The sequence below is a fragment of the Ostrinia nubilalis genome, chromosome 25 (assembly GCF_963855985.1).
Source record: "Ostrinia nubilalis chromosome 25, ilOstNubi1.1, whole genome shotgun sequence".
NCBI classification, from domain to species: domain Eukaryota; kingdom Metazoa; phylum Arthropoda; class Insecta; order Lepidoptera; family Crambidae; genus Ostrinia; species Ostrinia nubilalis.
This window is the reverse complement of record NC_087112.1, coordinates 910,209-937,240: the sequence shown is the minus strand read 5'-3', so window position 1 is coordinate 937,240 and position 27,032 is coordinate 910,209. Positions and strand designations below refer to the sequence as shown.

The 27,032-nt window shown below is 43.0% G+C and overlaps 2 protein-coding genes across 3 annotated transcripts in view; one reads left to right on the top strand and one right to left on the bottom strand.

The window, feature by feature from the left end:
• Positions 1-5,151: 5,151 nt before the first annotated feature.
• On the top strand, positions 5,152-17,526 carry LOC135084049 (vinculin-like). Its single transcript, XM_063978792.1, has 12 exons — positions 5,152-5,274; positions 5,607-5,726; positions 7,221-7,286; positions 7,396-7,507; positions 7,929-8,013; positions 8,254-8,419; positions 8,693-8,779; positions 9,215-9,335; positions 15,676-15,788; positions 16,105-16,195; positions 16,797-16,861; positions 17,210-17,526. The coding sequence occupies exons 1-12, from the start codon at positions 5,152-5,154 to the stop codon at positions 17,306-17,308; spliced, it is 1,248 nt and encodes a 415-aa protein (XP_063834862.1). The 3' UTR covers positions 17,309-17,526.
• A 249-nt stretch (positions 17,527-17,775) lies between these two features.
• Positions 17,776-27,032, bottom strand: part of LOC135084129 (apolipophorins) — a 45,438-nt gene continuing 36,181 nt past the window's right edge. For both annotated transcript variants that reach the window (XM_063978873.1, XM_063978874.1), the window contains exons 46-58: positions 26,654-26,822; positions 25,915-26,120; positions 25,300-25,431; positions 24,509-24,613; positions 23,634-23,818; positions 22,817-23,042; positions 22,084-22,231; positions 21,540-21,680; positions 20,087-20,202; positions 19,832-19,955; positions 19,488-19,603; positions 18,736-18,930; positions 17,776-18,219 (exon numbers count right to left, since the gene is read on the bottom strand). In XM_063978873.1, coding sequence (XP_063834943.1) covers positions 18,202-18,219; positions 18,736-18,930; positions 19,488-19,603; positions 19,832-19,955; positions 20,087-20,202; positions 21,540-21,680; positions 22,084-22,231; positions 22,817-23,042; positions 23,634-23,818; positions 24,509-24,613; positions 25,300-25,431; positions 25,915-26,120; positions 26,654-26,822 — 1,881 coding nt within the window. In that variant the 3' untranslated portion in view covers positions 17,776-18,201. The remainder of the gene's footprint in view (positions 18,220-18,735; positions 18,931-19,487; positions 19,604-19,831; positions 19,956-20,086; positions 20,203-21,539; positions 21,681-22,083; positions 22,232-22,816; positions 23,043-23,633; positions 23,819-24,508; positions 24,614-25,299; positions 25,432-25,914; positions 26,121-26,653; positions 26,823-27,032) is intronic.

Sequence of the window (27,032 nt, the reverse complement as noted above, 5' to 3'; positions counted from 1 at the left end):
TGACTCAGTTTCTTGCGCTGCTTCTTCTCAGCACTGGCTCATTGTCCCGAAGCAGTGGTAGGGTTCATACTGGGACGTGTAAATGTACTTTATAAAAGCCTTTTTGCAAAAATATAATGAGTTTTATGATTTTTAATACACAATATTAAGGCGACTATAGATCACTGACATTGGAGGAGGCCTTTGGCCAGCAGTGGACGTCATTTGGCTGAAACGACGACGACGAATAGACCAATGGTGTCAGACTGCCGATTTAAAGGTACTTTGAACCCCGTTGCGGCTGAACTGTTGTGGTGAACCCATTTATCAGCATATCTAGCTTAGCTTTAGGCAAGACTATTATTAAATTATTCTATTAAAAAAACTTCATCAGGTCATTTAAGTTGCTGATATAGCTTAGCTGCGGTGTCATGTGTAGCCGTAGCTGTCTATAGTACCTAAGTTTGACATGACAATAGTCCAAAGGTGTCATCATTGATGGTCGATAGTACGATTCTCGTCAACCACTGAACAATTGTGGCGAACCCACTCCTACAAGAATATTTAGCTTAGCTGGAGTATTCAACGAGATTATTCGTAATTTGTTTACCGCAACTTAGATTGCACCAAAGCCATTTCAATTTCGTGAAAATTCAGTCTCGTGAGACTGAATTGTTCCCATTCCAACTGTATGTCTCTCCTCCAGATGAAACCAAGCGCAAGTTCCTCCTAGAGCGCAAAATAGCCGAACTACTAGCGCACTTGGCGCGCGTATCAAAGACTGCTCGCATCGCGGCCGGCGCCGGCAGCGGCGGCCCGCAGCGGGCTGAGGACCTGATCCAGTGCAGCGACCAGGTCAGATACTAACAGGGTCCACCAGGAGAGAAATATATCCAGGATCTTGGACCTACCGTGCAGAGCTACCGTGGCGACGGGAGTGATGGCTCGCAGCGAGCTGAGGACCTGATCCAGTGCAGCGACCAGGTCAGATACTAATAGGATCCTCCAGGAGTGCAGGATAGCAAGGATCCTGCGTCCAGGATCCTGGAGCGCAGGAGAACAGAGCTACCACGGCCCGAACGGCGCGACTGGTGCTGGCTCGCAGCGAGCTGAAGACCTGATCCAATGCAGCGACCAGGTCAGATACTAGAAGGGTCCTAGTGGTGTGCAAGATAGCAGGGATCCTGCGTCCAGGATCCTGGAGCGCAGGAGAACAGAGCTACCGTGGCCAGGACGGCGCGACTGGTGCTGGCCCGCAGCGGGCTGAAGACCTGATCCAATGCAGCGACCAGGTCTGATACTAATAGGGTCCACCAGGAGAGAAAGATAGCAGAGCTATCTATATATCCAGGATCTTGGACCTACCGTGCAGAGCTACCGTGGCCAGGACGGCGCGACTGGTGCTGGCCCGCAGCGGGCTGAAGACCTGATCCAATGCAGCGACCAGGTCTGATACTAATAGGGTCCACCAGGAGAGAAAGATAGCAGAGCTATCTATATATCCAGGATCTTGGACCTACCGTGCAGAGCTACCGTGGCCAGGACGGCGCGACTGGTGCTGGCCCGCAGCGGGCTGAAGACCTGATCCAATGCAGCGACCAGGTCTGATACTAATAGGGTCCACCAGGAGAGAAAGATAGCAGAGCTATCTATATATCCAGGATCTTGGACCTACCGTGCAGAGCTACCGTGGCCAGGACGGCGCGACTGGTGCTGGCCCGCAGCGGGCTGAAGACCTGATCCAATGCAGCGACCAGGTCTGATACTAATAGGGTCCACCAGGAGAGAAAGATAGCAGAGCTATCTATATATCCAGGATCTTGGACCTACCGTGCAGAGCTACCGTGGCCAGGACGGCGCGACTGGTGGTCGGTGCTTTGAGCGATGGCTCGCAGCGAGCTGAAGACCTGATCCAATGCAGCGACCAGGTCAGATACTAGCAGGGACCTTCAAGAGCGTAAGATATAGAGCTCCTACGTCCAGGATCCTGGAGCGCAGGACAGCAGAGCTACTGTGGGCAGGACGGCGCGACTGGTGCTGGCTCGCAGCGAGCTGAAGACCTGATCCAATGCAGCGACCAGGTCAGATACTAACAGGGTCCTCCAGGAGTGCAGGATAGCAAGGATCCTGCGTCCAGGATCCTGGCTCGCAACGAGCTGAAGACCAGCTCCAATGCAGCGACCAGGTCAGATATTAACAAGGTCATCCTTGAGTGCAGAATAACAGGAACCTTGCGTCCAGGATCCTGGAGCGCAGGAGAGCTGAGCTACCGTGGCCAGGACGGCGCGACTGGCGGCCGGCGCCGGCAGCGGCGGCCCGCAGCGGGCTGAGGACCTGATCCAATGCAGCGACCAGGTCAGATACTAATAGGGTCCCCCTGGAGTGCAGGATAGCAGGGATCCTGCGTCCAGGATCCTGGAGCGCAGGAGAGCTGAGCTACCGTGGCCAGGACGGCGCGACTGGCGGCCGGCGCCGGCAGCGGCGGCCCGCAGCGGGCTGAAGACCTGATCCAATGCAGCGACCAGGTCAGATACTAATAGGATCCTCCAGGAGTGCAGGATAGCAAGGATCCTGCTTCCAGGATCCTGGAGTGCAGGAGAACAGAGCTACCACGGCCCGGACGGCGCGACTGGTGCTGGCTCGCAGCGAGCTGAAGACCTGATCCAGTGCAGCGACCAGGTCAGATACTAATAGGGTCCACCAGGAGAGAAAGATAGCAGAGCTCCTGCTCTCCAGGATCCTGGACCTACTGGTGGTTGGCGCCGGGAGTAATGGCTCGCAGCGGGCTGAGGACCTGATCCAGTGCAGCGACCAGGTCAGATACTAATAGGGTCCTCCAGGAGTGCAGGATAGCAAGGATCCTGCGTCCAGAATCCTGGAACGCGGGAGAGCTGAGCTACCGTGGCCAGGACGGCGCGACTGGTGCTGGCTCGCAGCGAGCTGAAGACCTGATCCAATGCAGCGACCAGGTCAGATACCAGCAGGGTCTTTCAGGAGCGTAAGATATAGAGTTCCTACGTCCAGGATCCTGGAGCGGAGGAGAACAGAGCTACCACGGCCAGGACTGGTGCTGGCTCGCAGCGAGCTGAAGACCTGATCCAATGCAGTGACCAAGTCAGATACTAGCAGAGTCCTTCAAGAGTGCAGGATAGCAGGGTTCCTGCTCTCCAGGATCCTGGACCTACTGGTGGTCGGCGCCGGGAGTAATGGCTCGCAGCGGGCTGAGGACCTGATCCAGTGCAGCGACCAGGTCAGATACCAGCAGGGTCCTCCAGGAGTGCAGGATAGCAAGGATCCTGCGTCCAGGATCCTGGAGCGCAGGAGAACAGAGCTACCACGGCCAGGACTGGTGCTGGCTCGCAGCGAGCTGAAGACCTGATCCAATGCAGCGACCAGGTCAGATACTAGCAGGGTCCACCAGGAGAGAAATATATCCAGGATCTTGGACCTACCGTGCAGAGCTACCGTGGCCGGGACGGCACGACTGGTGGTCGGCGACGGGAGTGATGGCTCGCAGCGAGCTGAAGACCTGATCCAATGCAGCGACCAGGTCAGATACTAGCAGGGTCCACCAGGAGAGAAAGATAGCAGAGCTTCTGCTCTCCAGGATCCTGGACCTACTGGTGGTCGGTGCCGGGAGTGATGGCTTGCAGCGAGCCGAGGACCTGATTCAATGCAGCGACCAGGTCAGATGCTAACAAGGTCATCCTTGAGTACAGGATACCTGTTTTGCCTAATTTTCTGGTTAGCTGGAAGAGAATGCCACATGGAATTAAACTCGCCTGTTGTACCGCAGGAGCTCAGTCTCCTGCGTTGAAGGTTCAGGAGCGAAGGATAGTAATAGCTCCCGTGTCAAAGAATGGCGCCGAGGATCTGCTCCTAAGGACCAGGTCAGTTACTAGCAAGGTAGTAGCGCTGATGACTGAGCTCTTGCTTCCAGGGTCCTGGAGCGCAGGATAGTAATATCTCCTGTGTCAAAGAATGGCGCCGAGAATCTGCTCCAATGCGGTGACCAGGTCAGTTACTAGCAAGGTCCTTCTGCAGCGCAACAGCAGAGCTCAGTAGCGAGCCGAGGACCATATCCAGTGCAGTGTATCCCACCACACTGACCCACTGCAACTCCTGTGTAGTCAGGATCTGCAGCTTGGCCTTCAATTAAACCCAACCAGTGAAGGTTTAGCGACCAGGTCAGATACTAGCAGGATCCACCAGGAGAGAAAGATAGCAGAGCTCCTGCTCTCCAGGATCCTGGACCTACTGGTGGTTGGCGCCGGGAGTAATGGCTCGCAGCGAGCTGAGGACCTGATCCAGTGCAGCGACCAGGTCAGGTACCAGCAGGGTCTTTCAAGAGCGTAAGATATAGAGTTCCTACGTCCAGGATCCTGGAGCGCAGGAGAACAGAGCTACCATGGCCAGGACGGCGCGACTGGTGTTGGCTCGCAGCGGGCTGAAGACCTGATCCAATGCAGCGACCAGGTCAGATACTAACAGGGTCCTTCAAGAGTGCAGCAGAGCTACCACGGCCAGGACTGGTGCTGGCTCGCAGCGAGCCGAGGACCTTATTCAATGCAGCGACCAGGTCAGATACTAGCAGGGTCCACCAGGAGAGAAAGATAGCAGAGCTCCTGCTCTCCAGGATCCTGGACCAACTGGTGGTTGGCGCCGGGAGTGATGGCTCGCAGCGAGCTGAAGACCTGATCCAGTGCAGCGACCAGGTCAGATACTAACAGGGTCCTCCAGGAGTGCAGGATAGCAAGGATCCTGCGTCCAGGATCCTGGAGCGCAGGAGAGCAGAGCTACCGTGGGCAGGACGGCGCGACTGGTGGTCGGTGCTGGGAGTGAAGGCCCGCAGCGGGCTGAAGACCTGATCCAGTGCAGCGACCAGGTCAGATACTAACAGGGTCCTCCAGGAGTGTAGGATAGCAGGGATCCTGTAGAACAGAGCTACCTCGGCCAGGACTGGTGCTGGCTCGCAGCGAGCCGAGGACCTGATCCAATGCAGCGACCAGGTCAGATACTAACAGGATCCACCAGGAGAGAAAGATAGCAGAGCTCCTGCTCTCCAGGATCCTGGACCTACTGGTGGTTGGCGCCGGGAGTGATGGCTCGCAGCGAGCTGAGGACCTGATCCAATGCAGCGATCAGGTCAGATACTAACAGGGTCCTTCAGGAATGCAAGATAGCAGGGATCCTGCGTCCAGGATCCTGGAGCGCAGGAGAACAGAACAGAGCTACGACGGCGCGACTGGTGCTGGCTCGCAGCGAGCCGAGGACCTGATTCAATGCAGCGACCAGGTCAGATACTAGCAGGGACCTTCAGGAGTGCAGGACACTGAGCTCCTGCGTCCAGGGTCCAGGAGCGTAGGATAGTAAAATCTCCCATGTCAAAGAATGGCGCCGAGAATCTGCTCCAATGCGGTGACCAGGTTAGTTACTGGCAAGGTCCTTCTGCAGCGCAGGAGAGCAGTGGTCCGCAGCGAGCCGAGGACCATATCCAGTGCAGTGTATCCCACCACACTGAAGGACTGCAACTCCTGTGTAGCCAGGATCTGCAGCTTAACCTTCAATGAAACCCAACCAGTGAAGATCTAGCGACCAGGTCAGACACTAGCAGGGTCCTTCTAGAGCGCAAGATAGCCGAACTACTGGCTCACCTGGCGCGCGTCTCCAAGACCGCGCGTATCGCGGCCGGCGCCGGCAGCGGCGGCCCGCAGCGGGCTGAGGACCTGATCCAGTGCAGCGACCAGGTCAGATACTAATAGGATCCACCAAGAGTGCAGGATAGCAAGGATCCTGCGTCCAGGATCCTGGAGCGCAGGAGAGCAGAGCTACCACGGCCAGGACTGGTGCTGGCTCGCAGCGAGCTGAAGACCTGATCCAATGCAGCGACCAGGTCAGATACTAGCAAGGTCCTTCAGGAGCGTAAGATATAGAGTTCCTACGTCCAGGATCCTGGACCTACTGGTGTTTGGCGCCGGGAGTGATGGCTCGCAGCGAGCTGAAGACCTGATCCAATGCAGCGACCAGGTCAGATACTAGCAGGGTCCTTTAGAAGCGTAAGATATAGAGCTCCTACGTCCAGGATCCTGGAGCGCATTAGAGCAAAGCTACCGTGGCCAGGACGGCCTCTCAGTGGTGGCCCGCAGCGAGCTGAAGACCAGCTCCAATGCAGTGACCAGGTCAGATGCTTGTAGGGTCCTTCAAGAGCGTAAGGTATAGAGTTCCTACGTCCAGGATCCTGGAGCGCAGGAGAACAGAGCTACCGTGGCCAGGACGGCGCGACTGGTGGTCGGTGCTGATAGTGAAGGCCCGCAGCGGGCTGAGGACCTGATCCAATGCAGCGATCAGGTCAGATACTAACAGGATCCACCAGGAGTGCAGGATAGCAAGGATCCTGCTTCCAGGATCCTGGAGCGCAGGAGAGCAGAGCTACCGTGGCCAGAACGGCGCGACTGGTGCTGGCTCGCAGCGAGTTGAGGACCTGATCCAATGCAGCGACCAGGTCAGATACTAGCAGGGTCCACCAGTAGAGAAATATATCCAGGATCTTGGACATACCGTGCAGAGCTACCGTGGCCAGGACGGCGCGACTGGTGGTCGGCGCCGGGAGTGATGGCTCGCAGCGAGCTGAGGACCTGATCCAGTGCAGCGACCAGGTCAGATCCTCATCATCATCATCATCATTTCAGCCACAGGACGTCCACTGCTGAACATACTCGTAGGCCTCCCCCAATGCTTTCCATGCTGACTGGTTGGTAGCGGCCTGCATCCAGCGCCTTATTGCTACCTTTGTGTCGTCGGTCCACCTCGTGGGTAGACGTCTCACGCTGCGGTTTCTGGCACGCGGTTTCTACCCCAGAACCAGGTCAGATACTAATAGAATATTTTATTTAATGACAAAATTTCCACTAACGTATCCTAGGCTAGCTTTTCCTGTCTTCCATACATAAAGTTATACACTGTGGTGGTGGTGCCTTGTGAAATTGTAATATAAATTATACATAGTATACACATTAAAATAAGTACACGAAACCTTCGTATATCGCTGGCTATATACGAGTATATTCCACCGTTATTTATGAAGATCGACGCCTTATTTAAACTTAAATGCACATAAAACATTGTACATAATGCTTAATGCCTTTCGGCATTTTCCTCCGCCTTACCTTTGATAATTTAAAATACATAGATATAAGAATACCTGTCCCCTAGTATTTAATTAATAATTTTAATTATTTCAGACGGAACTGCTCGCTCCAATGCTGGTCAAAGCTGCGCAACAGAGGGTTATGTCTCCAGATGACAAGGTAAAATATGTGATATAAATCAATAACATAAATATCTAAGTTAAAAATAACTGTGTGATATTATCCTATGCGTGATAAACATAATTACAATTTATTGATTTTGTTGCAGGCGGCCATAGAGCACTACCAAAAGCTGTTAGCTGAGTACGCGGAGTCTTTGGCCAACATGCGGAATTTGTGCGACCAGGCCGTGGATCCTATGGACTTCGTACAGACTGCAGGTAAAGTAATTTGCTTATAATCCTTTCGTTTTCAGAAGTGGAATTGTGTAAAGCAATAGTAATCATTTGACAGTTTATAACGTACGATTATTCTGTCAAACGCTTTGTTTAACTGACTTTATCATACGTTATGAACTGTCAAATGATTACAATTGCTTTACACAATTCCACTTCTAATTTGTAGATTGAAAACTTCTGAGCCTTTTGATTTTTCAATTTAGTGCATTTTGTAAACCCCTTTTCGATGGTTAAAGAAAACAGGAAGTATTGAAATTCACGCGTGACCATTAGATAGATAAAAAAAATCATTTCTTTCATTTGTAAGTTTTGTGTGGTGTGCAATAAAGTGCATCTATGTATCCTCTAGTAAACAACGTAAGGTCTGGTCATTAAAGCATTCAATAAGTTATATGATTTTCAGGAGAGACTATGCAGCGGTTGCGAGAGGACACTGCCCAGGAGGACGACCCACAAAAGTGTGCCTATGCTTCTACAGCTATAACTAAGTTCGTAGTATTTATTACTGTCATTTTCGCTATTCGTATGTGTTTATATAGCCATAGAGCCTGACTATAAGTGTTTAGAACTCATGTCCAAATTTTCCAATATATATACTGCCTTTTTTTCTAGCCAGCCTTATCGTAAATCACTACGAAAACTCTTTCGAATTCATTTCTAATACAATAATTAATCGTTTAACTTTATAATCAAGTCTCGGAATACTATAATAAATCGTTTTCAAACAGGTTAGCCAACCGGGTCATCAACGTCAGTATGTCGTCCAACGACGTCCGGAAAGACCCTGAACTACAGAAGTTACTGAAAGAAGCCAAAGAAAAGTTAAAAGCGACGGTACCGCCTCCAAACGCGCGCGCTAGCCGCGTTCCAGATTGGAAAGTTACTACTGCTGAGGTATGATCACTATAATATCATGATTTCACTATAACATCGTCGATGTAGATTATTCTGTTTTCATCTAATGAGTTTTAGATATTTATTTGGTTATTTAATATTTGTAAATACATTATTGCAATTGTTTTTCCAAAAGGTATCTTCGATTAATAGGGTTCTGTGAAAAAAGTAAAAGTAAAGCATATTCTGCATCTTACATTGTGTCATTGGCAACTGAAGATATCCAGAGCTGTAGTTTATCATGGTAATAATTTCCTGTTCTCTTTTAAACAGATTCTACGTACGACAGGCGAAGTGGAATCCGTTTTAGGAGGTGAAATGATCTTCAACAAACAGCAAGGAGCGGATCAGCCTATATTCGTAAGTTAAACAATATAAACTGGCATTTTTGGCAAGTAAATGATAAGATAGACTGTTTGTCTTTAGTTTTTTTGTTAAATCTGATGGATTGCAAAGTGGAGAGTTCACCTTTTACAGTTTGGATCAGTTTGAGTCACATTAAGTTTTAAATAAATTAAATTTTAAATAAACAACTTGAAAAAAATCGAACTGCCTAAGGCGGGAATTGTACCTTTCGCTTGCCGGGCGACTGTTCTTCCGAGCTACTTAGACACTGGATGAACCTGTTACCAGGTAAACGCTGTTATGACCGCGTAGTTGCAGAATTGATGCCACTATATTTTGAACTTCAATGAAGTTACAATTAGGTTGAAAACCTATAAAACATATTTTCTTTGTTACACTTTTCTTGCAAATTGCCGGGTATATTGGCGCTGACTAGATGTTCTTCCCCAGGCGGCGGCTCGCGACTTGCACTCGGCGGTGCGCGGCTGGTCGGCGCGCGACAACGACATCGTGGCCGTGGCCAAGCGCATGGCCGTGCTCATGGCCAAGCTCTCTGATTACATGAACACCGGTAAGCTTCTACTTGCTTTGACATACAGGGTGGAAACGATAAGTGATCTCATTCGATTATTTCTAAACTGTACAAGATATCGAAAAAATGGTTACTAATCCTGATAGTGCTTCACAAGCTCTATCCAACGGTACCAATATTAAATTACAGAATTAACTGGATCTATCGGAAAATTTAATGTTTTCAGCCAGTGTTTCAATCAGTTTTTCGATATACGAGGGTGGTCTGAAAAGTTTCCGACCTCAACGTGAAGATGGCAGCACACATCAATTAAAGTCAGGGAATGTAATTGTGCATCTTTTGACAGCAACACTTCAAAATTTCAGCCATTTTTGACGCGCGGTTTTTATTTGAAAGTCGTTTGAGTGAGTCGATGTGAGTATTTTTGTGAAAATGGAAAAAATCGAGTATCGAGCTGTCATAAAATATTTGTTTTTGAAAGGGAATACCCCTACGCAAATCAAAGATGAGTTAGATTCTGTGTACGGGGACTCTTCACCGTCATTTACCACAGTAAAATTTTGGGCAGCCGAATTTAAACGTGGCCGTAAGAGCTTGGGAGATGATGAACGTTCGGGACGTCCAAAAACTGTAACTACTGACGATAACATCGCTAAAGTTCACCAAATGGTGTTAGACGACCGCCGAATTAAAGTGAGAGAGATAGCAGAGGCAATGAAAATGTCCAAAGAACGTGTTTGTCACATATTAAATCAAGATTTAGGCATGAGAAAGCTGTCCGCGCGTTGGGTGCCGCGTTTGCTAACGTCAGACCAACGACGTGTTCGAATGAACATTTCCAATGCTCTGTTGGCGCAGTTTAGGCGCAATAAATCCGAGTTTTGGCGATGACTAATTACTGTAGATGAGACTACGTAGAAAAATAAAAATAAATTTTAAGAAAAAAAATCTTGTATCTATGTTAGGTCGGAAACTTTTCAGACCACCCTCGTATTGTATGTATATAGCCCGACCAGGAACATAAAAACCCTCGCCATGTTGCGGAAAACTAATGGTACTAATTTATTTTAATGGCAACAGTAACTAAAAACTTCATTGACATGTCACCTTGCATGTCAGTCTATTGCTGTCAAAGTGTAAACAACATTATTTTAAATGCACGCAATTGATTTTGTGAATTAAATTGCTAAAATCTTTTTATAGTCGTGAAAGAAAAGTGGTTCACAATGTGTTAAAGTATTTGTCGAAGATAAATACTAAGGGTTCGGACAATATTTTCATTGAATAATTTTCCGACAAGGGTGTCAAATTGACTGACATGTTTATCTTATAGTACAGTCCACTATGAAAATTAGCTGTTGTTTGTTTCAACTACCTATTTTAAAGTTGTTTGTCACTTTCTAACATTGAAGTAATATTACTACGTATAGAACAGACATCGCGAACAAAATATGTACAGTGCGGGGTGCGGGGCGGGAATTTGACGGACAGCTGTCAGTCAAATCCATGACTATCAAGTTTCATAATTTATGGCTATAAAATCTGCACCAGAAAATGTCGTACTTCATTGATAGGATTGCACGAATAGTGACGTTCCTGCGGTCGCCTCATCATAGACATTGTGAATCGATTGTGAAAATAAACAAATCGGCTAAATTGTGTTAAATTTTCATGGTTCTCAATAGCAAAAAGGTTCAGCTACTTACATTATTTTCTTTTATTATATTGTGCGTTTCCTGTAATGTAATCTAAGCTCCCCTCCCTTAGACTAAAATTAGCCCTCCTAGACAAGTGACAAAACGTAGCAGTTGAAACATTCGAAATCACTTCGCTCTGCCGTTTTTTGGTGTTAGTTACTTCACTCTGTGATGCGATTTTAAAATTACAACTGGCGATTCCGAATTCACAAGTGAGGGGACTGAGGCTAATCGTGTTACTTGTGCTACAAGTGCGTATGGGCTTCATACTGATGCTTAAGCCATTAATTATTTTTCTTCCCGATTAAAATCTAATGTAATCGATAATCGCCATGAGAATCGTTAACTGGTATTTTCTAATTCGATAAAAAAATTACCCATCTCTAGTTTAAAACTGTCATCCAACATCGCACGAAATATTATGAGTTATAGATAATGATACCATTACAGAGGCGACACTTCGTTTACGTTTAGTTTCTGCCTATTGAATTGGATACTGTAAGGAAACATCGTCATCCTCATTTTAGCTACTGGACGTCCACTGCTGAACAAAGGCCTCCTCTAATGATTTCCACATCGCCCAGTTGATAGTGGCCTGCACCCAGCGTCTTCCTGCTATCTTCAGTCAGTCCATCTTGGGATTTTAGAAAAATTCCCACTCGTCACGGTAGGAACAAAGCTAGGGATGACCCACGCCTTCATTCCAGAACCAATAAAATAACTGAAAGTCAGAAACTTTCAGTTATTTTATTGTCTCTATTGTTAACTATCTCAGTGGTTGAGTACACGTATAATAGCTGTGAGGTAGAAGGTACCGGACTATTCCCACCTCTCCTTTTCACCGCTGCATCTCCTGTGTAGCTAGCACCTAGACTAGTTGATTTAAAGCCAAGGTATAACAGTTTTTAGGTAATGACTTAGTGCATCTAAAAATGTAAAACTTTCTAGTTTTTTGTAACATTGAAAAATCTAAAAAGAAGCATCATTTTTTTTACGTTCAAGTGTTTCTAAGAAATTTAAATGGAAGCTTTTGATGACAACGTATTGCTTACTTTTTCAGCTGTCGAACGAATCACTTTTATACTCATAGGTCCTGTACATCGGTAGATTTGGTAAATAAATGAATCCATGCGGACTCAGAAACTAAAAAAATTAAAATAGCTGTAATTTTTTAATACTGGATTTGTCGATTAAATTGATCATATTACTGCGCCCTAACGGGTCGGACACTGGTGACCAGACACACTGTACAATTATTATAATTTTAGCCTATCTCGTGAGCTAGGTGTCAATAATTAGGGTGATTTACTAACTAACCAGTCCCATACGAACAACAGCAGTGAGATTCAAACAAGTTTGATCCATGATGCCGCACGACTATTGTGTGAGCCCACTCGTAACCCAAGCTTATTTAGCTTAACACAAGGGGCTGGACGGGACTATTAGTAATTTGTGCAATACAAAGTGATAAAAATCTTTAAAAAAATCTTTTTATTGCTGTATTTAACCTTCCTTTCGTATACTCATTTATGCGTCAGTGTCAAGTCTGCGATTTTTATTCTTTGAAATTTTCGTAAAATGGCTGCCGCCGCGGTGACGCCTTGTAATTAACAAATTAAAATTAAATTAGTGTTTTAAAGTGCATAAATGTACAACTTAATGGTTAAAAGTCATTCCTTGATTTTTACTTAATATGTATCTGGAGTTATTTGAACAGTATTTTCATCTATAGGATGGCATATTTCAAAAAACAAAACTGCACTCAAGCGTGTTGTCACAGCAACCGCTGAGCACATACTAATTGAATTTCGGTCCATGGACCTGTTTGCGTGCCAGAAACAGTCTAGTTGACATGTCTTCTCTAGTACGTAGTACATTATAACTCAATGCTTTCTAAGTGTTTAATTTTATGGAATTGGGAAAGAAGTACCGAGTTTTAAGCGTTCATTGCAGTTGAATATTCAAGTTCTGAATTTGATTATTGATGAATAATAAAATAAATCCTACTAGCTCGATTGATGTTTTCATTTAATTTATTTAAACCAGGTTACCTATAATAATATTTTTTCGTTAATTTATGAAAATATCAAATTAGCCCGTAATCCTGAATCCTGATACATAAAGTTAGCCTATTAATTTAAAACAGGTACGACTGTACTCAGTGTTGCACTATCAAATGCAATTGACGCGCCTCTATGCCAGGGTTTTTATGTTCCTGGTCAGGTTGTAAGTTTCATTAATTTGGATGTTCATTGTTTCTTAATGATTCAATCGATATGCCTTTTGATTCTTTAGTAAACGGTCCCAACATCGCCCATAAATTACGTTGTACTTTACTAATATCCATAGCTGGGCACCGTTAATCAAATAGTTAACTTCGTTAATCGTTAAAACGTTAATAAAAAAATTAACTTCGTTAATCGTTAAAACGTTACATTTCACAAGATTTAACGCAAGTTAACGTTAATCGTTAATCCGTTAACACATGATACTAAAAGGAAAAAAATAATTGTATGCAAGGTTCAAATAATTTCGAAAGCTTGTATCGCGCATGGAATTTATTCCTCTTTTTTAGGGTTCCGTAGCCAAATGGCAAAAAACGGAATCCTTATAGATTCGTCATGTCTGTCTGTCCGTCTGTATGTCACAGCCATTTTTTTCCGAAACTATAAGAGCTAAGTATACTGTTGAAACTTGGTAGGTAGGTACTAGATGTATTCTGTGAACCGCATTAAGATTTTGATGCAAAAATAAAAAAAATATAATAAATATTGGGGGCTCCCATATACTTAGAAGTTAGAATTGAACTCAAAAATTTTTAACATACGGGTACTATGGATAGGTCTTCAAAAATTATATTTTCTAATATATTTTTTTTCTAAATCGAATAGTTTGCGTGACAGACGCTTCCAAAGTGGAAAAAAGTTGCCCCCCCCCTCTAACTTCTAAAATAAGAAAATGAAAAATCTAAAAAAAAACATATGATGTACTAAACTAACGTACAGTACGTACGTACGTAACGTAAACGTTTAACGTTTTATAGTAACCTATAAAAACTACACCAAAGAAAATTGTTTTGAACGAGATCTAGTAAGTAGTTTTTTTTAATACCTCGTAAATCGTAAACCGCTTATTACCGCGTAATCTTTCATAAAAATAACTTTTAGGGTTCCGTAGCCAAATGGCAAAAAACGGAACCCTTATAGATTCGTCATGTCTGTCTTTCTGTGCGTCCGTATGTCACAGCCATTTTTTTCCGAAACAATAAGAGCTATACTGTTGAAACTTGGTAAGTAGATGTATTCTGTGAACCGCATTAAGATTTTGATGCAAAAATAATAATAAATATTGGGGGCTCCCCATACTTAGAACTAAAACTCAAAAAAATTTTTTTTCATTAAACACATATGTGTGGGGTATCTATGGATAGGTCTTCAAAAATGATATCGAGGTTTCTAAAATACTTTTTTTTAAACCGAATAGTTTGCGTGACAGACGCTTCCAAAGTGGAAAAAAGTTGCCCCCCCCCCCTCTAACTTCTAAAATAAGATAATGAAAAATCTAAAAAAAAACATATGATGTACATTACTATAAAAACTACCAACGAAAATTGTTTTGAACGAGATCTAGTAAGTAATTTTTTTTTAATACCTCGTAAATCGTAAACCGCTTATTTATTTATTTATTATTAGGCATACACAACAAGTAACAATCACAAATAATATATAAAGAAAGTACATACCGTACACAATATATTACCGCGTAATCTTTCACACTAATAACTTAAATAAAAAATAATGATTTTAATTTCATAAATCAATGGTACGGAACCCTTTGTGCGTGAGTCCGACACGCACTTGGCTGGTTTTTTTGTTTGAGCTACAAGCTTTCGAAATTATTTGAACCTTGCATAAGTACAATAATTTTTTTCGTTTTAGTTAAACTGAATTTCAGAATAAAAGCTTGTTTTTAAAAAAGTTTTCGAAGTTGAAAAGACAAATCCAGCAAACCCAAACTCGATAAGTTTCCACCCTTTCGTTTAGGAATTCCTATGGCCACCTGCTGACTCCATCATCTAGTACTAAAGTGCTTGAAAAGACAAATCCAACGACCCCAAATTCGATGCGATGGCGCCGTTTCATTTAGGAGTTCCTATGGCCACCTCATGACTCCATCATTAGACCAGCTCAATGGTACCATAACATTGCATTGTCATCGTACTTACATAAGTATACCAAATTTCAGCTCAATCGGTTGAGGAAAACTGGTCTTAAATTCAGTTGCAAGTTGTCCACACATACTAACAAGTGTCGTTAGTGATCTGGTTACAAAAATTGTTTTTCTTGGGTTCAGGAAGTTCTGGAAGCCCGAACGTACTTGTCAGAACGCGTTTTTCTAGAGATTTTCAGCGTGCTTTTGGTAAATAGTATGTACTGGATTAACGGATTAACGGACTTAGGATAATTTAACGGAAGTTAACGAGTCCGTTAACATTTTTTAAAGTTAACTTAAAAGTTAATCCGTTAATAGAAATGTTAACTTCGTTAATTAACGATTAACGGATTAACGAGTTAATGCCCAGCTATGCTAATATCTATGTTTAGTAAGACTTGCATTATGTCTGCACTTATTTATGATAAGTTTACTTACTATTGCTTCTGAAATGTGATTTCGTTTTACAGACAGGAAACGTGAAGTGCTCTCAACGTCTAAAGCGATCGTGATGGAATCCCACGAGGTAGCGGAGCTGGCGAGAAAACTCGCAAACGAGTGCACGGACGTTAGGATAAAAACTGTAAGTATATTTCCAGAAATCTATTATCTTAACTGTAACTCCTTCTCAATGGTTCGACATCCTAAATACAGCCAGATGAACAAATTCGAAAATTCAAACGCAAACAGTACGTGGCAATTTTAGTAATGCAAATAAGAATGATTTGTAATGAAAACAGTCTGTTGTAGTCTATTTTTTGTCGACTGTACCTACATTTATTATTTTTCGAATCTGTGATGTTTAAATCGTGGCCGTTATAATAATATCGTGACAATTTTAAAGAAATAATTTACTTAGTTTTGAATCAAATTGTAATTGTAATTTTGTGTTACCTCAGAATCTTCTTCAAGTCTGCGAGAGAATCCCTACCATCAGTGGCCAACTGAAAATGTTGGCTACAGTCAAAGGATCGTCGCTTGGACATCAAGGTATGATACTTCAATATTTTTAAGACTATGTTTTTTAACTCGTAGACTTATACAGGGTGACTTTGTTATCAGTATCCAAATTTTTTTAATAAGCTCGTTAGAACATTTTGACAATACAACTTTATCGTAATTATTTTTAATTGTGTTTTGCAGTTAACTGTGTGTACGTATTTTTCCATGAACGAAGCAAATTTTCCACGTGAGTCAATTTGGAAACCACGCACAGCGGATGAATTAAATATGGAGAAAAAAGTTTTGTTTTCTTTACGTAAATCAATTAAGTTACTGATTCTGAGTCGATCCTGAAAATTTGGATACTGATACAAAAATCACTCTGTATGTAGGTAGGTGGTACAGTGCAATAGTTACAATGGCGGCGGACCGCATCGATAAACCAGCACGCGTAGATGTAGCGCCATCTATAGTTTAATGTATAAACTAGCTTGTCTCGAAGTTTATAGGAGTTTGAAGAAGAAGAAGAACCATAGATGGCGCCTTACAAATAGTTTCTTATTATGTATATAGATGGCGCTAAATAGTTTATTTAATTAGACAAAAATGTTGTGTCCGGTATATTTAATTGTTTTTTTTTTATTGACAGATTTGAAAGAAGACCAAGAAGACATGATAATGTTGGTTGGAAACGCGCAGAATCTTATGTTAAGTGTAAGTTATTTTTTATTAACGTTTATGTTCTAGAGTCGCAAGTGTAAGGGCTCTTACAGCTCGTTCCCACGGCAATCCAGTTTTATGGAATGTAGGATCCCGCAAAACTGGACTGTCGTGTGAACATGTTTTAAATTCAAAGATCGGATCGGTTTTTTGCGGGACAACCGGGATTCCTGTGAATGTTAATAAAACACGTATACTACTAAGCGGGATGTCTCCGTTTCACACGGAGCGAGACGGGTCCATAGATTTGCATCTAAGCCACTAAAAAGAGCCTTATCTTCGATTTGTTAAACGTTTTGTGATGTATTCCTTAGAAATATTGCTAAAATATTAATTTTACAGGTCCAAGAAGTAGTAAAAGCTGCAGCCAGCGCCTCAGTCAAGATCGAGTCGCAACGCGGCGGGCCGCGCATGAGATGGGTGCGGAAGAACTACTACTAGTGATTAGTAATCTACTAGTAATAGGTACAATACTTAATGCCGTAATAAATAGCATTAAACGAATTTGTAATATCGTAAATACAATAAGATGTAAGTATTTTTAAAGGTCTGATAGTGCCATGAAAAAATATATTTTTATATGAATTTATTGTGACGTGTGATAAACCAAAGTGATTGAGGATTATTCATATTTTAAATAAATTTTATTTTGATATTAATTTGTATGTTCTTTTTAATTAATGTTTTAAGGTTTTTGGCACTCGGTAAAGGAAGTGTGCTCAAATTTTAAATTAGGGTTACTTTTTGTCATTGAAGTAATGTGGTCTCAAAATAGTGCCTTGTAGGAGTCCACTCGTGTTAGAAACCAATGTTAACATAAAAGTTTAAAACCCGCTGATTTATTTATAAAGTAAACAAAATGTTAAAAGAATCAACGAAGTGTAGGATTGATAAAGTAAAACACAAAATTAATAACATATTTTTATTCTAATACAAAATCGATTACTTAATACCTTACGATGGATCCGGCATTACATAAATAGTGTTAACAACAATGTTTGCAATGGTACGAATTTAAATGATTGAGATGCAAGCGATACACACGCGTCCCGGAAAGTTTGTGTATCGTTTGCATTAGTGTAATCTACATTTTGGTCTTAAATATTATTTTACATGTAAAATAGAAAGTCACTAAACAATAAGAGCAATAAAAACAACGAAGAGATCTAAATCTTTAAAATTTCACAATAACGATAACTGTGTCAATCTTGATCAATTAAAATGAATAGTTTGAAAGATTGAAATTAGTGACTCTTTATTCTAAACACTTTGGCAACTAGGCTACTCGTCTATGGCACGATGTGGATCACAGATCGTTGGTCTGAGCTGGTGGTCTACTTTCGTCTGCTGGCCTGTAACAAAGAAACACATTCCAGTAAGTTTCTGCCACAAATTTTGAGCAGGATCTTCAACTTGATTGTTTTGTGTAATAGTTTTGTTTCTGAATGTAAATTGCAGTTTTTATACAGGATTAATCACTTGCAATTATACCGCCCTATGGGGTTTTACAGTGAGCAGGGCCTTGTTTTTTGGTAAAAAACACCACATAGCTACTAGTTACACTAGCACTACAACCCAGTCGAGCTACTGGAATGCAACTCTCCCATTCTGGTAAATGCCCTTCCCCATTCGCCCCGTCCGTACCAGAGCGTCGACGTAACGTCACGGCTGCCAGGTGCACAGTTAACTCGACCGGGTTGTAATCTCGTTCTCGCGAGATCTCGTGAGAACGATCTCGAAATTGGCGAGATCACGCAGTACTGTTATTCATAAACTCGCGGGATCTTGCTTTGAGACCCAATCTCGCGTGATTTGCGTTCCCTAGTTGTATTTTCGCGACGAAAAAAGGTATGTAGCAGTGTACTCACAGCCTCCTTCCTGTCCTTGTTGACGCACACGGAGCGCGCGCGGAAGGGGTCTGCGTACGCGCACGTGCACTCCTGCGCGAGCGCGTCACGTGTCATGCGCGCCGTGATGGCGCCCGCGGCCGATTGCACGAACTGCTTCTGGCTGCCCGCGTCCAGCGCCTGGTAGTTGTTCGCGGAGAACACGAAGCCGCCCGTCTGGGGAGGGAAAGAAGATTAAATGGCTGTACATGATAGAAAATATACCACAGGGTCACTGAAGAATAGGTTAAATATACCACTTGATCAATGATCACCCCAAGATATGATTAAATGTTGTTAAAAATGGGATATTCTCACTTCCGAAACACCACAGTGTCTCAAGACAGAAGTCCTCATAAGAAGGCTCAAGATCACATAAAGGGCAATGGAGCGTGCTATGCTCAATTTCCCTGCGTGATCGAATCAGAAATGAGGAAATCCACAGGAAAACCAAAGTAACCGATATAGTCCACAGAATTGCTAAAAATAACAAGTGGCGGTGGCGGGGCACACAGCTCTTAGAGAAACTAACCACAATAGAAAATATGACACGGGGTCACTGGTCACCCCAAGACAAAGAAGGCGTCCAAAGTGTTAACAATAATGCTCTAATTTGTGATAATGCGTTAAACTCTTACTCATATAAAACTGTGTGGGACCCTTTCTAATTTACATTATGTGCCTTTAGTATTCACGATTCACGATTTTAAAAATTCAGAATTATTGAAACTTACCGATTCAACGAAGTCGATGCAAGAGTCCTTGGGAATCTCGAGGGTAGACCTCAAGGTCTCGGTGTCCTTGCCGAACTTCTTGTCGCCCAGCATCAGGACGGAGTGTTCCGTGAAACCTGGAGTAGTAGAAATATTGTATAACATTTGCTGAGTAATCAACTATGGATGGTCTAGAACTTTAGACTTAAGATTTTATAATACAATTTCAAACAGCATCTTCAGAAACAAAAATGGTGTGTTTACATCGGGCGTATCGGCTCGTGAGGCAGACTTGAAATCCTGCTTACCCTGCTCTTGAGTGAGTTTATCTAAAATTTAATTGAATTGATAGAAGAACAACTCACCAACAACTTGAGCGGCGTTCTTGCCGCTGCCGATCTGGAGATTGTCAGTAACGGCGACCAGAGAATGCGTGTACGCTATCTCGTTGAATAAGGTCTCATAAACGGCAGCGCGGACAGCTTCGACCTGTGAGAGGAAGAGATATAATTAAGATTAAGTTGAATCTTGAACAATAACAGAACATGTACTTGGTTATGATATTGATCTCGTTCTTGGATATTGCCATATTGAAATGGTAAAAAAAAATCTAAACTTACCAGGAAGAACTGGCTGTAGCATCTCTCGCCGACGACGTTGATGGTGTGTTTGATCGCACCAGGGCGCAGAGGCAGCTGCAAGACTGATTCGTAGCCGGCGACAACGTTTGTGAGACCTAAAAGAAAGTTGGAAATTTAGATGATGTTATTATAATTATTATTAAGGTGTTATTTTTTTAACTGATAATACTTTACCAACACATCTAATAAAATCATACAAATCAAACCCAAGTGTTTTAAAAAAAATCAGGCTAGTTTTTGTTTTTACTTTTCCTAACAAAAAAAAAGATATTATTTTTACGACCATCCTGTCTTCACTCACTGCCTCTCTTTCTTTACTCATTTCATTCATACGAGTACGTGCAATGGCGCGCGTTCATTCAACGTTCACACACATATAGGTTACACTAATGCTGCGTTTACACTGCGCGGAAATTAGCCAAGTCAAGTCAAAAAAACAGTGGGGTGAATTTTATCCCCACTCCTCTGTTTTTTTGACTTGATTCGGCTAATTTCCGCATAGTGTAAAAGCAGCATAAAACCTAAGTTACCAAAAATTATCACTCGTGAGTATGTACGATGTTACGTCATGTTAATAGGTACCACGCGCTGGGAGAAACAAAATCTAGCCACATAAGTAGGTAAATAGTGGACTTTTCCAACGAACCGAGCCGAATCTTCCGCGTTAAATTAGAAACTAGAAATTTTATTTACACAATTTTTATCAATAAAAAATAAAAATATTTTCAATACAGTTATAGACGCTTTTCTTCGAGTGACGTCACATCGCCAGCGGCAAACTTATCGCGAACGGATAGTAGTGCGTAAACGAGTACTCACTGCGCCCTTTGAGCGATTTTTTTTTAAATATTTTTCGAAACATTCTTTGTCGTTTTACTCGAAAACTAACCTGAATTTTTTTGAAAAAACACTTGGGTCTTATTTTTATGATTTTATTAGATGTGTTGGTAAAGTATTATCAATAAAAAAAGTAACACCTTATATTTTATGCGGCAAATGATGAACAACGGGAAAACACCATTAGTGTATGGAGAACGTTCTACGAAAACTTTTGAAATGCATTCTTTGACTGTGAGAACGATTTAAGCAAACTATAACCGCCTGTCACGGTCATCTTCTGGGAGCATCGACATTTAAATCATATTCACCTCGTAAATTTAAAGCTGTATTGCATGACTTGTTCGTTTCGGATAAATAGTCTAAAGATTTGACTATGTATCCGAAGCGAACAAAAAATGTTTGCCTTCTATTTAGTAGTAGTAGTAGGTACGCTTATTTGCATGTCGTGGCAGCCTTTAAGTAAGGCAACACCACATAATGTATCATTATTAAGGTTATTATATTAGATAAGGTGTTGGCTGTCCTTAAAATAAATAAATAAATAAAACTAAAGACTAAACTGAATTTAAAAAGTAAAGTGCTAAATTCTTACCAAGATGTGCCCTAAGTGTATCGATGAAGTTGGCACCGAACTTGATGGCCTTGTCGGCTTGTTCGCAGCCGGTGCTGATGATGGGTGTCTTCTGGTAGCGGCTCTCGTCATCGAACTGCACCTTGGCGTTCTTCAGTTTCACTGTGGAGTAGAGTAGTTGTGGTTAGTTTGTAATTCGATTTAGGGCAAATCTGGTTTCTGAAGAAATAATGTCTAATGTCTTTTAAAGTTAAACCGTAATTCTTCAGCCATATTTTTTTAATCTATTTATTAGGTATATGTATACTACAGTTGACAATCGAGTTTTATTAGTAGATACTTAAGTACACATGGTTAGTAGTTAAGAGCTAGATTGACAACCTAATTGTATACAATATAATTGTATTTAATCAGACAACTGAAAAATCGACCGTCATACTAAGAAAAATAGGTTAACCTGCGCTAAATCAGTACTGTATAGTCAACTAATTGATTGAGGCAGTTCTAAAAAAGCTCGCAGAGGTATACAAACAAAGGTCCTATTATTACAAAGTTCTAAACTTACGGTCAGTGTCATATACGATGGGGTAGGGCATCTTGGAGGTGATGCCGACCAGGTACACCTTGATGTCGGCGATCTTCTTGCTCTTCAGGTTGTCCACGAGCTGCGACACCAGGGGGATGACCACGCTCTTGAAGTTCTTTTCGTTGCTCTGCAAGAAAACGATCATATTAGTTGGTTCTTTGGTATTTCCAAGGTCTGGAGGTAATGATAACATCTACATAGATCGAATTCTGAAGCTTCGAATGTCGTTAAGTCTTACGATTTAAAAGTTTATTTTAAATTGATGTACATCGCAGTTGCTTATTAAGTTGACTCAAAGTCTTCAATGCCTGCTCTTAGTATTTTTGCTATATCTCTTGGCACTACCCTGGGTTTGTCAATGTGGTTTATCGCATATACCAGGTTGGCGTAAGATCCATGTTACTCTCCAGTGGCGTTAACAAGTGAACGCATTTACTCTGCAGAGAAGGAGGCAGAAGAAACACTGCAGTACGTGCTCATGGAGTGCAGAAGCGTAGAAGAACAACGGGCTCAATTTCTCCAATCACCAGCGTCGCTGCAGGAGCCCTGTAGTGGCCTAGACAGGTTGTTTGCTTTCTGGGGGGATCTGAGGTGGTTGGAGTATGAACAAATCGCGCACAATAGCCCAACCATGAGGATAAGTGCGGCATTCAATTGCCCTGCAAAACTAACTAAATACAATCAGTGAACAGCATCGTCTAAGGATACTCACCACAGTGGTCTCGACGGTGACGACGATGTCAGCCTGCTTGTTAGGCAGCTTGAACTCGTACGTGTCGCCGATGTTCCTGGGCTTGTCTGCGTCCTGGCACTGCACGCACACTGACGGGAGCACAGCGGGCAGTAAGCCAGTAATAGCGAGGGCAGTGTAACCGCGAGCGAGGTCGCAGGCCTGTTGGAGAGCGTCGGCGCCGGTGGCTGCGTGCGCGCACGCTTGTCTATGGAAGAACATGCAGGTCAGACGATGTGAAGAATTAAAATTAGCAATTTTAACAAACAAATTAATCAGTTACTCCGTGACCATGACGCAAACAAATCATTTTCAGTTTGAGGGCGTTCGTTCATTCGTTCGATTCAGCCGAAAGACGTCCACTGCTGGACAAAGGCCTCCCCCAAGGATTTCCACAAAGACCGGTCCTGAGCCACTCGAATCCTGGCGCCTTCCGCGACCTTCACCAGATCGTCGGTCCACCTAGTGGGAGGCCTGCCCACGCTACGTCTTCCGGCTCGTGGTCGTTTGAGGGCGTATATTGAAGATATTTAAGCAAAGATGACTTCTTCGTTTTGGGTTTTTGAAGTTAGAGTTTCGCTTGCGGTAGACTCAAATTTTCAATATCTACTTACATAATATTATGGTAGTAAATCATGGTGTCGTATACACCCTAAATGAATCAAATACCTACCATCTCCATCGGGTAAGATAATTGGGTACGAAAAGGGACAAAATTATTAGCTAGTACAATATTTCTAAAAAGACGCAGTACAAGACACTTAGTTTTCCTAGATGACCTTTTAGCACAAGTACACACCTGAAGGGAGCCACGTCCATGAACAGCGACAGCGGTTTCAGCGGCGAGGTCCCGCCAAACACCTGCTCGCACGCCGGCGGCATCGCGCCGTGCATCTGGTGGTGCGAGTGCTCCGGAGTCTTCACCTGCGGGCAGCTGGTCGCCAGCCGGTACGCGTTGCCGAACTCGGATTCGGAGGTCGAGATCTAAGGGAGAAGAACATAATTAAAACGAGGCCTAAAGATATAGAACGTGAGATAGAATAGGAAGAAAAATCTACAGCATAATGGGATAAGAAATCTGCAGAAAAAAAGCATGAAAGTCATAGGAAAAGGGATTACCAAAACCTTATTAGAAAGGAAATCTTATATATATATAAAAGAAAGTCGTGTTAGTTACACCACTTATAACTCAAGAACGGCTGAACCAATTTAGCTGAAAATTGTCAGGGAGGTAGTTTAGAGCCAGGAGAAGGACATAGGATACTTTTTATCCCGTTCGAAATTAAAAAAAAATCTGCTTATTTATTGCCATTAAGGCGGAACAAAGTTCGCCGGGTCAGCTAGTATGTGATAGAATTGAATATAGCGTGTGACAGAGTGAGAAAAGAGATTACAGACACAGATAACAGTCAGAATGGGAAAAAACGATCTAGTGAAAGCAACACATGTACCAGTCAAAATGGCAAAGAAGATATACAGGAAACAAACATGTAACAGTCGGTTTGAGCAAATAGATTAACAGCAAAAGAAAGAACTTTAGAAAGATAAATGTGATAAAAGGGAAAAGGAATTACAAATTGAGATCTACACAAAAAAGTGGCACTTAGAATGGCGAAAAGACATAATAATAGGGAGCAGCAACTGCCATAATATAAATAAAACAGTATAAGTTACCTTTCCATTGGGCAGCCTGAAGTCGTCGAAGGGCTCGTTGTTGCCGTCTCCGAGCAGACCGCGCAGCTTGCCGAGGTAGAAGCCGGACACTTCGATGAGACAGCCCTGGAGATTAACAAATAAGGTTAAATAAAAATAATGTTCCTAAAAGTTGTACAAACCATTAACGTACATAGTCATTGAATCCTTGCCAAGTTTTACCATAGAAGATTGCTACCAGCTTCTGATGGGGTTTGAAACCACGACCTTTCGCTTGCAGAGCGATTACAGAAAGGACCATGGTTATGGTTAAATTTCTAGAATTGTTACGCTGTGATTCACCGTCATTTTGCCACTGTAAGGTAGTATGAACTCCTTTAGTTGCAAACTTATCATATCGTTCGTTTCAAAGAAATGACGTCTACTGCTAGACAAAGGCCTCCCCAAGGATCTTCACAACGACCAAATGACAAATTCATCATCATAAATGCTCAAAAAGGTCTATTCCACTTTGATTACCTGGTTTTTATCACGCAGGTGATCAAAGTGCACTCCAAGCGACAATTTGGTGTCCTTTGATCACCCATGGATAAGATGACCTGGGTGATCAAAGTGGACTCCAGTTAAATTATTATTTTAGTTTCCTTTGATCACCTATAAATTAATTATACCTACCTCTGAATCGGGTGATCAAAGGACACTAAATTGTAGCTTGAAGTCCACTTTGATCACCTTGGTGATCAAAGCCAGGTAATTAAAGTGGAATAGACCCTCAAAAAGTCCTAAAAACTATAATAAATGTCAATACATACCTCAAGCTTGGGGCTGCAGCGCACCAACACGCCGTATCTAGAGCCAAAACCGACGCGGCCGTTGGGCTCGCGGAACGCGAACATGTCTCCTTCGATCACCGGGAAGCCGTGAGTTGCTCCGTCCACTGCCACCTGAAGAGGATATCACGTTAGAGAAATTCTGATTTCAGGCCTTACGTTAGAGAAGTGGAGTTCAAAATGCATTACAATTTTTACACCTGCTGCTAAAGTTCATGTGCATTGCAAGATATTTTTGAAAATTAGTCTTTTTATACTGGAGAAATGGCGATTTTGAGCATCTTAAACTCTTATTTAATTTTGATTAGATTTTTCGGATTGATCGTTCTGGGTCCAATAGCCCAAAAGTAGTTTTATGAAAAACTGTGTTTACTGGTTGGGTTTTATCAGCGGTTAACTTGTAGATTTTGGCTACACAGTAGTGTGGATATGAGATGGGCATAGTCTCCAAATATGACGTATCGGAACATTTCATAGTCCCTGTATGGTTCCTGCCCTGTCTTGCAAGTGACCTCGTCATTTGCTTCTGATAAACTGGAAAGGATGTTGATTCTGCAGTGGAAACTAAATAATCGGATGATGATGAACTGAAAATACCTGTCCATTGTCCTTGATCTCCACAGTCTTGCCGCTCTTGTCAACGAGTCCGATCGCCTTGGGCGCGCCAGCAGCCAGTTGCAGGACGATCGTGAAGTTTCGGTCGACGTAGTCGTGCGCGAGCACGTAGCGGCACGCGCCCGGGAACGTCATGTGGCGGCCGTCGAACGTGAAGATGTGTTGGCCGTTCACGATGAAAGCGCGCACTGGAGAAAAGTTTAGGATTAGATCGTTAGTCGAAAAAGTATAACGGAACTAAGTTTTTGAATTTATAACTGATCGAACAATCGGTAGTCGGTCTTTCATTCACTTTAGATGTCGCGTCGCTGAGCTGGGCTGATTGAGTCGTGTCAGATCACACGCTAGGGTTGTGTCTTGAAGAAGACCTTTAATATGAGAGGTACGAGTGTGATGCCCTGGTGAGTTAGCTAGAAGTCCATCTACACTCCATCTCTCCACTCATAATCAAGTCCTAGGTTTTATTCTCAAATTGGACCAATAATTCCAAAGTATAACTTTTCAAAACCTTTGAAATGAGATTTTGTAATTGTTTTGACAGTATTATTAATGAGTTGATGAACCAAATGACGTTTTCAGTCCATAACATTGTCTGGATCTATGAGAATCCTATTTTTTACGACATGTTGCTGTTGTTGCTGATTGCTATTCGATTAAGTTTCAAACGAAAATCAATAGAATGAGCTTCAAAGTGACTATGAACTGTACAGTTAATACTCACGTTTAGCGGGGTATTCGTCAAGCGGGTTCAGGCTGCGGACTCTGTACTCGCGGAGCAGCTTGTGCGGGTCGTCCACGTCTCCGTTGAGGAGCTGGTTGATGAAGCTGAAGGCGGGCGGGCGCCCGAAGCCGCCGGGGCTGGTCTGCGACGGGCCGCCAAAGATGGCCAGCTGTGGAGAAGAGGGTGTGTTGAAATTTTTACGTTCAAGGCTAGTAAGTAGGTGTTTTCAAAATCAAAATGAAAAATATTTATTCAGTTTAGACCACAAGTGGCACTTATGAACGTCAAATATAAAAAAGAAAAGGTAGCCCTTATGGGGCACTTTACATGTCTCCTTATCTTTTGGGCCCTACCAGTGCTTCGCCTTTTATTCTGGACA